The 10653-nt window shown below is 32.5% G+C and overlaps 2 protein-coding genes across 2 annotated transcripts; one reads left to right on the top strand and one right to left on the bottom strand.

Moving 5' to 3' along the window:
• Positions 1 to 426: 426 nt before the first annotated feature.
• On the top strand, positions 427 to 2355 carry LOC111678508 (coiled-coil domain-containing protein 22 homolog). The gene has a single exon (XM_023439884.2). It carries the CDS (start codon positions 602 to 604, stop codon positions 2318 to 2320), a length of 1719 nt encoding a protein of 572 aa, XP_023295652.2. The 5' UTR covers positions 427 to 601; the 3' UTR covers positions 2321 to 2355.
• A 689-nt stretch (positions 2356 to 3044) lies between these two features.
• LOC111678512 (mucin-17) lies at positions 3045 to 10037 on the bottom strand. The gene is made up of 7 exons (XM_023439888.2): positions 8355 to 10037; positions 7620 to 8281; positions 6797 to 7552; positions 6524 to 6699; positions 3534 to 3744; positions 3315 to 3458; positions 3045 to 3253 (listed from the first exon to the last, which is right to left on the bottom strand). Exons 1-7 carry the CDS (start codon positions 9583 to 9585, stop codon positions 3107 to 3109), a joined length of 3327 nt encoding a protein of 1108 aa, XP_023295656.2. The 5' UTR covers positions 9586 to 10037; the 3' UTR covers positions 3045 to 3106.
• Positions 10038 to 10653: the final 616 nt, after the last annotated feature.

Genomic DNA, 10653 nt, shown 5'->3' with positions numbered 1-10653 from the left:
TATAGAATTTATTTAAAAATTTCTAATTTTTACAGGATTTTCGAAAATTTACATTAAAAAAATTTGAAATTTTTTCTATTTTCGTAAAGTATTTTCAAAATTTTCCAAGAACATTTTCGAAATTCATTATTTTTATAAAATATTTATTTTTTATGAAATATTTATAAAAAATATGTAAAAATTTTATCTTTTTTATCTTTTTAGAAATTTTTCAAAATTTTTCTTTTTTATAAAATATTTTAAAAATTTTCTAATTTTTATAGAAAATTTTCGAATTTTGTTTTATTTTTTAAAATTTTCTTAGAAAATGATCAAATTTAAAAATAAAATATATCAAAACATTCCTTTTTGAAAAAGGTTTTATTTTCACTCTCAAGAGAATTAATTTATTTTAAATTTTAACGGTAGTTTAGAGTACAAACAATACATAACTTAACATTGCAACCCTGCAATTATGTTGTTATTGTAATTGCAAAAAAACAGCTGACCAAAAAAATTTATCAGATAACAAAAACAACTGCCCGTGTTATTTACATATTTGTTGGGAAGAAAAGATAAAATTTAACAAAATTATATTCGAACAAAAATTATTTGCTAAAAAATGGATGAAGTTGATAAAATTATAATACATTCCCTTAAACAAATCGGCTGCACAGTAGAAATGGATGATGATAGTGAAGTATTCGGACTACAGCATTTCACGCCGGATCTCTTAGTAAAAGCAGTCTCGAAATGTTTGAAAGAAATCAAAACAGATGCAGTGCTACCAAAAACTCTACCCGAAAATATGGCGCAACGTTTTACGGTGGCCACAAGTTTAGCCGAAATGTGCAGCAGCTGTGGCTATCGTGGTGATATTGGCTATCAGACATTTCTCTACCCCAATGTAGTGGATATACGACGTTTGTTTATGTTTCTTATTGAACAGCTGCCCAAAGAACAGTTAGGCGGTCTAGATGAGGGTCAGCCTGAAAATAAAGATGATTTTGATTTACTTATGAGGGAGGTGCGAAAGAAAATAAGGCAACAACTTAAAGCACCTTGGGTTCCGCAGTATTGTCGTGGTATAGCCAATAGAAAGTTATTGGGCTGCAGTGGTCTTAGTGTAGAATTTCTTCCGCAGATAAATTTAAACATTCCCGAAATGGCGAGTGCAACTCAAACAAAAGATGAGCATACTATAGTTACTTATCAAATACCCAATATATTCCAACAAACTTCCATGGGGGATTACGATTTGGTGAGTTCAGTATTACATAAAAATGCTATAGATGTCTATGCGCCAGCCTTACAATCTCTAGAGGATGTACGTTTGTCGCTAACGCGACCTATGCCAGTCATCATACCCTCTCCCGTGAAAACTGTAGTCAAATCCAATGAAACTCCAGAAGAAAAAGCAAAAGAAATGGAAATCTCTATAAAAAGTCCTCTAGAAAAGCTAAATGAAGAAGTTGAATCCCTTAAACTACAAAACGATCAAATAGTTAGAGAACGTCTAATGGCCAATGTGAAGTTACAACAAATACGACAACAACGTTCAGAAATCGAAAAAGAAATGGAGGTTTTGAAAAAGCAAACTAAAATACATGAACGCACCTCAGTTATTCTGGAAAATCCAAAGGAAAACCTTGATAAACTAGAAAATTTAATAGAGAAAACTAGAGAACGACGCCTGACAATGGAAAATCAATGGCAATTGCATAGAAATCCTGCACTCCAACAAATAGACGAGTTGCAAAAACTAAGACAAACGAAAAATCTTCAAAGTATACACGAGCTAAGAAACACAATACAACAACTGGAAACAGCGCTTGTGGAAAAAACTCATACCCATGCAGTATTAGCGGAGGAATTAAAAAAAGCCACCAGTGGTGTTGCCTCCCGTAGGGAATACACCAGACGTATTTATGAATTTATAGGTAATATACGCAAACAACGCAATGACATCTACAAGATTCTAGACGATACTAAAGATCTACAAAAACAACTAAATTCCGTTTCCGCCCAACTGCAACGACAATTCAACTATACCGATGATTTACTATTCCAAAGTGCCAAACATGATTTACACGCTAAACAAGCCTACAAACTACTAGCCTCTCTTCATGCGTCATGCAATGAGATCTGTGATTTAGTATCACGCACCGGTCAAATGACTAAAGATTCTCGCGATCTAGAAGTACAAATCGATCGTGAACGTATGCGCAATGTGGCGGCTAGTTTGGAAAAGATTACTTTAGATATACAAAAATTTGAAATGATTATAAAAACTATGAAATTGGATATAACTCAAGTGGAGAATGAAATATACTCAGGTTAGAAAGAGATGCAAAACAATGGATTTATAAAAAACAACCTTTAAATAAGGGGCCACATATTTTAATACATAAAAGTATGAAAAAAAAATAACTTTAACTTATTCAAATCAAAAGAAATATACTCTTAAGTTTACTCTCCCTAATTTTAATAATTAAACAAATAAAAAAATTAAATCAATACAAATTGATGTTTTCTATTTGCTGATGGGATTATTTTATCTTTCATTTCACATTTGTTTCTATTACTTTAGAAATTTTTCAAAAATTTCATTTTTTTAAGAAAATTTTCAAGATTTTCATTTTATAGAATTTTTTCATTTCAATCTCGTGATTTTAATGATGAAAACATAACTTTGAGTCTAAACTTATACTTAATCGACCAAAAATTTTAAAAACATACTTTTCAACGATTTTTTTAAAATTTTATTCAAAATTATATTTTTTTTATTGCTACAGAAAAAAAGTTTGGTCAAATTATAATTTTTTTTGAAATTCATCATAATTAGCCATAAAATTAATAACTAAAATATAAACTAATTTATACGTATGTTTGTTGTATATAACTTCAATTTGAAAAACAAATTTTTGTTAAAAAAAAAGAAATTAAAGAAAGACAATGAAATATATAAACTTAATTGAAAAAGAAAAAAAATTTACATACCATGTAATTGATATGTAATTGCAATTATTTTGAATTTAATACTAATAAAAAAACAAATAGAAATTGTAATAAAATGAAAACTACAAATTTTAAAATTAATCAAAACTAAAAAAAAAAAAATTTAAAATTAATCATGTCCCAAAAATTTCTTTAAATTTTCTAAACAATCACTCGTTGTCCATTGTTTAATAATTGTATCGAATTCCTCATCCAGAGAGCTAACAATTACATCCAAATGGCTATTAATAGCAGTCTTCTTCATAGCACGATAAGTCTGAAAAGGAAATTTGTATTTAGAAAAATGTTTTAATATAATTACAGCAGCAGACACTTACCTCCGAAGATAATGAGGCAATTCTTCTGGCTGTTGCAAAAGCATCATCATTTACTTTATTGACAGCGGTTAATTTATTAACTAGACCAGCTAAGGCTGCTTCAGTAGATTGTATTCTCTCACACAACCAAAATAATTTTGTTTTCTATACAAAAAAATAATTGTTTTTTTTTCGTCATTTTATTACATTTCATTGAAAGCGTTATTTTAAAAGACTTACAAATGATCCTCGTATTTTATTCATATTATGCCAAATGCAATAACCCTCTGGTGCTTGTCCCATTTTAGCGTATGGCGTTTCGAATGTGGTTTTATCAGCGGCTATAACAACATCAAATAAAGCCAGTTGGATAACACCCAAATTCATTAGATTACCACTAACACCAGCTATTAGTGGTTTCGGATACGTAGCTAATGTTTTTAAATAATTTCTGAAAATAAAAAAAACGTTATTTTGTTTTGGTAGGAAATTATTATTTAAAATTTTATATTTTTAAGAAAATTTGTTTTTATTTATCTCGTAAAAACTCAAATTTTTAGATAAAAATCTTTACGGAAGGTGTTTCTGGCGAGGTTTCCAGCTAACTCGGGCATGTATAAGTTCTCAGGTGGTTCCAACCCTCCGAACAGTAAACTACAGAAACTAAAGAAAACAACCACATAACAGTTGTTGTATTGACATCAGCTCACGCCACTGCAATCACGCACAACTTGCAAAGTAGAAACAAGGTCCTCAAAGCGCTAGCCGGCAGCACTTGGGGTATGGATAAAGAAACCTTGTTGGCTACATATAAAACGATTGGTTGGTCAGTGGTTAATTATGCTGCTCTAGTGTGGTCACCTTCGCTAAGTGATACCCAGTGGACAAACATTCAAAGCTGCCAAAATGCCGCCCTAAAGACTGTAACGGGCTGCCTACAAATTACCTCGGAACATCACCTGTACGAGGAAACGAAGGTTCTCCCAGTCAAGGAACACAATGTCATGTTGACTAAACAGTTCCTCCTGGGATGTCATGGGAGAAGTCATCCCAATTTTGAACATCACACAATTAGATACTTCTCCGAGGCATGTCAGGAAGGATCTTCGTGTAGACGAGGTAAACATATGCAGATATGTGCGGGATCCACTGGATCAGTTCTCGTTTTCTGCAGATACCCAGCTGTTACAACAACAACCACCACATGACAGCTGTTCGTCTCATCTATCCTACTTAAGATTCCGTCTATATTTTGTAATGGGTAGGCGTTCTTTATTGTGAGTTTATTTAACTTATGCTATGTATATACGGTTGTTAGATCTTACAACGTTGGCAGCAAAATGTACAGAAAATGGCTTATAATATTGTCAACATACAAATTTTGTCTTGCAATATTTCGGTAATGCGAATATTAGAAATTTTCTGAACATTTTACTGACAACGTTGTAAGATCTGACAATCGTGTATCACGGCTTTTACTGGCGATTTGTTTATAAACGATTTGTTTTGGGTTTTTTACTTCTGTCGTTCTATTACTCCATGGCCTATCGCTCAATTCAATTACATTTAGTCTCAACGTATTATCAAAATTTCTGCCTAGGTGATCTCTTAGACAGCTGGGGATATAGGATAGTAGCGATCCATAACTGGAACATCGTCTTCCACCAATTTTATACTATGCTCTTCCATTGATGTTTATTGTGACGATGACATTTATTGTGACAGTTCTTTGGGCCATGACAAAGGGAGGTTCTCACACCTTGAGTAAGAATCATGTATATAAGCTAGTCGGCACCTAATTCGTCATGGTGCTTTTTGGGAACTCGTAACAAAATTTTATTTTTTGATGACTGATCGTTTATTCGATGGAAACTAGGGTTGTCATTCGAATAAATATTATTCGATTAATCGAGGAAAATTTTTTGTTTTTCTTTGAACGAATATCTTGACAAAAGCTGGCACGAGAATGGCCATACTGGATATAGACCAATTCTGCGGCGTCCCACTTGCTGCCATTAAGAAACAAATATAAACATAACATTTGTTTCTGTTCAGCTTAAGACCGGTGGTCACGAAAACATACTTGCTAAACTGCTAAGATGAATTGTCCTTGTATGAATCCTAATAAAACATCCTACATATTAAGGCTTAGAAGAACTCATTTGGGTACTTTATTATCAGTTCTTACTGGTCATTCAAAGTTTGGAAACCATAACATAAAAGTCGACTTTTATACTATTCGACTTTACATATTTTATAAATAGTCGACTTTTTTCGAATTTTTCGACTATTTTTTTTTGGCTTTTTTGACTATTTTTTTGGGCATTTTCGTCTATTTTTTTGTCTTTTCGATATTTTGACTTCTTTTACACTTTTTTAAAATTTTCGACTATTTTTGACTTTTTTTCTACTATTCTCGAGTTTTCGACTTTTTCTTACTGGTCATTCAAAGTTTGGAAACCATATCATAAAAGTCGACTTTTATACTTTTCGACTTTACGTATTTTTATAAATAGTCGACTTTTTTCGACTATTTTTTTTTTTTGGGTTTTTCGACTATTTTTTGGGCATTTTCGTATTTTTTCGAGTTTTTGACTTCTTTTCCACTTTTTTTAAATTTTCGACTATTTTTGACTTTATTTCTACTATTCTCGAGTTTTCGACATTTTCCGACTTTTTTCCAACTTTTCGACTTTTCGAATTTTTCCGACTTTTTACGACTTTTATTTACAAAGTCGACTCTTTTCACAGATGATTGTCGAGTTATCGACTTTTTTGGAACAAAATAGTCGACTTCGACTTTTCGACATTTTTCGACAAAAAGTCGATTATTCGATTGTAGATTTATAGAACCCCAGTGTAAGTGCATTAATGTACGCAAACCCGTTTTATTACCCGTAATTTATTTATATTTTATTAAATTATTCGAATAAAAACTTTTATTTGTTCAAATAATCGAATAATTTTTAAAATTTACTCGACTACTCAAACAATTTTGAACACGAATAATTGACAACCCTAATGAAAACCCTATTTTTTATAAATTTTTATCAGTTATTCGGTAAAATGATTTGAAAATTTACTATTCGATGAAAATTCAGTAATTTGATAAAAGTTCGATTGTTATTCGAATAAAGTTCGATTTAAGCATAATTATGCGAACAAAATTCAATTGAATATTCGAATAAAATTGAATCAATAATAACGTTCTTTTTCGATTTACAACTTACTTAACAGATGTGGCCAAATTAACAGCATAATTTTTACGTTTTTCAGCCGCAATCGTTGTTAGATCGGTTAGATCAATGCCCTGGCAAAAGTGAGCATCATTTGTACCCATAACAACGACATGACAATCAGAATCCGAAGCCAATTTATCAAGAATATCTACCAATTTATTTAACATCTGAAATAAGAAACAAACAAATATGGAAATTAATAAGAAAATATATTAAAAAATTAATCAGAAAATAAAATCATAAGAATTAATTATAATTTCTTACCTGTATGGTAAAGGTGTTGCTTAATTTAGCCTTATTGGTACTGAAAAGAATTTGAGCAACTTTTGAGGATTTTTTAACAACAACATCAGATAATGTATTAGACGACGATGATGATGATGAAGATGGAGATACATCTTTCTTGTCCTTTGCCATAGTGGGAGATTTTGTATTTGATGGTTTAACCGCCTCCTTGCTTTTATCTTCATTTGTAGTTGTAGCTGGACTACGAGCATTACGTCTGCTAGCGACCGGCGCTGCTTTTTTCATATCATTCGTTAGTGTAGCAGCAGGACTTTTTGTACGTTTTTGGGTTGATTTTTTATTTTCAGGTTTAGCAAATTCAAATGATGATTTGACGCCACTTGCTGGTGGTGTCGGCGTTGAACGTGTTGTTGTTTTGGAGCTGCCAGAGCTTTTGTTGTGACTTGAGGTAGCGGGAGGTGTTTTAGACAAATCATTTTCACTCGATGAGTTAGGCAATGATTTGGAATCATTGGATTTCGTTGAGGAATTACTGGCAGGGGGACCATCTAAGCTTAAACGATTTAGTGATGTTGTACTGGAATATGAACTATTTGAACGACGACGTATGATTAGAGAATCATCGAAATCCTGTTTCTTTTTCTTGTAAACATAATCCCAAGAGGAAGAAGCACGTGGTTTAGTGGCTCTTTTGCCTTTTGTAGTTGTCGGTTGATTTGCCGATGTTGGTGTTGGAGCACGGCGGGCAGGTGGTGTTGTGTCCTTGCGAGGCAACTTCAAAATGAAAAAATGTGATTTTATTAATAATGCACAGAATGAATGGAATTTTGAGCATTCTTACCTTTTCACATATTGTAGCTGCACGGCTTCTCATCAACGGTCTAGTCGATTTAGTTTCTCCTGGTCCTAGACTGGCCTCTAATTTCTCCAATGAGTTAAGCATATTAACAGCACCCTCGTCGCCCATCAAACGATCAAGTTCATTGTTTTTTCTCTTCTTAACACCTGTACTGCCACTGGGACTAATATTAGAAACAGGAGTTTGGGAACGTCGTTTAGCGGGAGATGTGGGCGATGTTTCTGATTTTGTTTCCAAACTCGGTGATGCTTTAGTTTCAGTTTCCTCAGTTTTGGTATTCGTTTTGGTAATCAGTTCTTTTTCCGCAGTGGTAGTTTTTGCAGCTGCTGTATTTTCAGCTGTCGTTGCTTTTTCAGTGTTCAAGTTTGTAGCGGTCTTTTTAACTTTAGGTGTTGTTGGTCTTTGTGTTTTCTTTGCTGTAGTAGTCGTAGAAGCCGTTGTGGTTGCGGTTGTTGTAGGCAATGTTTCTTTTTTCAACGGAGTTATAGTAGTAGATCCCTTGGTAATGGGTGCCTTTATAGTGGGTTCTGTTTTTGTTTTAGTATTGTTATTGGATTTGACAAGTTTAGCATAGGAGAACGTGGTTTCCGGCGCATCAGGATCCCAAATAATTTTACGTTTAATTATGCGAGTTCTTCTAAAGCCTGTTGGGTTAATAAAATAAGAATTTTTTGATATATAAGAATATTATGGTAAAAAATTGTCAGTAAACTATACCTGTTTGTGTGCCAACAATCTGTGTGTCTTCTTCTGTTTTTGTATTGATGATACCTTCAACTGGAGATGACTTTGTGGGATTTGGGTTTTCTGTAGTGGTAGCATTGTTATTAGTACCAGAGCTAACGTTCGAATTTGTTAATGTAGGACTCGCAGCAGCAGAAGTTGGAGTTGTACTAGACACAGTTGCAGTTGTTGAAGGTATAACAACAACACTCGTTATTAAAGGAGTATTAGCTTTATTATCAGCTATTGTTTTGCTGGTAGTAGACGCAGCCTTTGTTTTTAGGGTGGGAAGTTTAGTTTTTGTATCGGTTTTTGTTGTCTCAACCGATAATTCATCATCATTTTCACTCCAATCTGCCTCTAAAGCAGACACTAAATCTAAAGCAGGATCTATTTGTTTAATGGGTTTAATATCTTGTTTACGTCGACGATGAACAGTTTTCAAACACTCAATTTGTTCTAATGCCAAAGCCCGTTCCTCTTGTACTGTTAAGGGAGTTGAACCAAATGTTTTTTTGTTTAGATTTTGTGTGGTGGAGGAAGTGCTGGTGGTATCAGCTATATCTGTTTTTGTAGTTTCTTCATTAGCATTTGAATCATCATCTATTACTTCCATAATTTGATACTCTCCCTCGCCCTCTATGGTTACACCTTCCTCGAGTATTGAGTCCGCCTCCACTTCAACTGCACCACTGTTGTTATGTGTATCATCGCCATTACCATCAAGACCCTTCAGAACAGCTATGAGATCTTCATGCTCTAAAGCTGTTTCACCAGAAGTTATCGCTTCTAGCTTATCTTCCAAATTAGTTTCCACACCTCTGATTACATTATTGGAATTTTTACCATTAGACAAATCACTTGCGTCTGTAGCAGACGTTAGAGTTTTAGCCATCTGCAGCTGATTCGTTTGATTTTCGCCCTGTGTAGCACTTGTTGAGGAAGATAATAATACCTCGTCCAGGTCCAGTTGTGCTTCATCCACATGATGCATTTTAGCAATCTCTCGCTCTAGTGAAGATAATTCATCTAGTTTCTCCATTGATTTACTTTTGTGTGGATTCACTATCAATTCATTGCAAATAATACGTGGCGCATCATCCTGTATATCATTAATTGCATTGGATGCACTTTTGGTCAAACCAATGGGGGTACTCGTGTATTCATTGCTTATTACCACTAAGGCGTTACTTGAATTAAATTCCTCAGCATTCTTTTCGGACATTTTGTTGCTTTGTTGTTGAGGTTATGTTTATTTTGGAATCTTTTTAATTTTTTGTCTATTATTTGTTTTATTTCAACAAGAATTATTTCTTTTCATAAAATTCCTTCACTACATAGAATATTTTTATAAGTTTCTTTATTTTTAGCAGGTAGTAGGCGCCATTTTTTTCATGTACATACATACAAATTTATATTGTTTGTGTTATGCACGTCACAAGTGCAGCCGCAATATTTTTTCTTTTCACTTTCTTATCAGTTGTAACTATTATTTCTTTTTTTGTTTATTTTAACTACAACATCATTATAACCATTTGTATTCACTTCTTGCTATTTATTTTTATATGTTTTTCAATTGTTTATTACATCTATATTATAAAAAATAATTATTTTTCATTAAAATACTATACTTCAACAGCTTCTCTAAAAAATAACCTGATCAATTGGATTTTAAGACCTGCGTCGACAAATATTAATGACGGCTGGCAGTTGAAACTTCGGCGACGGCTTTAAATCGTATTAATGATATAGAACAGTTTTCTAAAAGCAACGTTATCTTAGCGGTTACGGTTTAAAGTCTTATTCGGTAATAAATTATGTACATAGCAAAAACAAAAATTTTAAAATTATTATCAAACTAACTAACCTTTGAAAATCTAATGGAAATTCTTCATGTCAATTACTTAATATATAAAATGCACTAAAATGTAGAAATAAATTATATTCGGTAAATAACTTCAACCCTGTTTTGTACTTAACTTTGTGATACTACGATTTAATACAACCCTGACAGAAATTTTTACTCGTAATTTTTGGCGGCGGCTTAAAATCGGATGTTAACTAACTGTAATTTAAAAATGTTTAACGGTATATTGAAGGTAGATTAATATGGTGTTTACAGCTGTTTAAGGTTAATATGTCAAAAATTTATTTTGTTTTTATTAATTAGAAAAAATAAATGTATATAATTATATTAATTTTAAATGGATATTAGTTAACATTTTGAAATTAGTTTCATTAATATACCTCAGGTTTCGCCGAAATCGACGTTTGAAATCTTGTCAAAACAACT

The sequence above is a fragment of the Lucilia cuprina genome, chromosome 5, assembly GCF_022045245.1.
Source record: "Lucilia cuprina isolate Lc7/37 chromosome 5, ASM2204524v1, whole genome shotgun sequence".
Taxonomy (NCBI): domain Eukaryota; kingdom Metazoa; phylum Arthropoda; class Insecta; order Diptera; family Calliphoridae; genus Lucilia; species Lucilia cuprina.
This window is presented reverse-complemented; position numbering and strand designations above follow the sequence as displayed.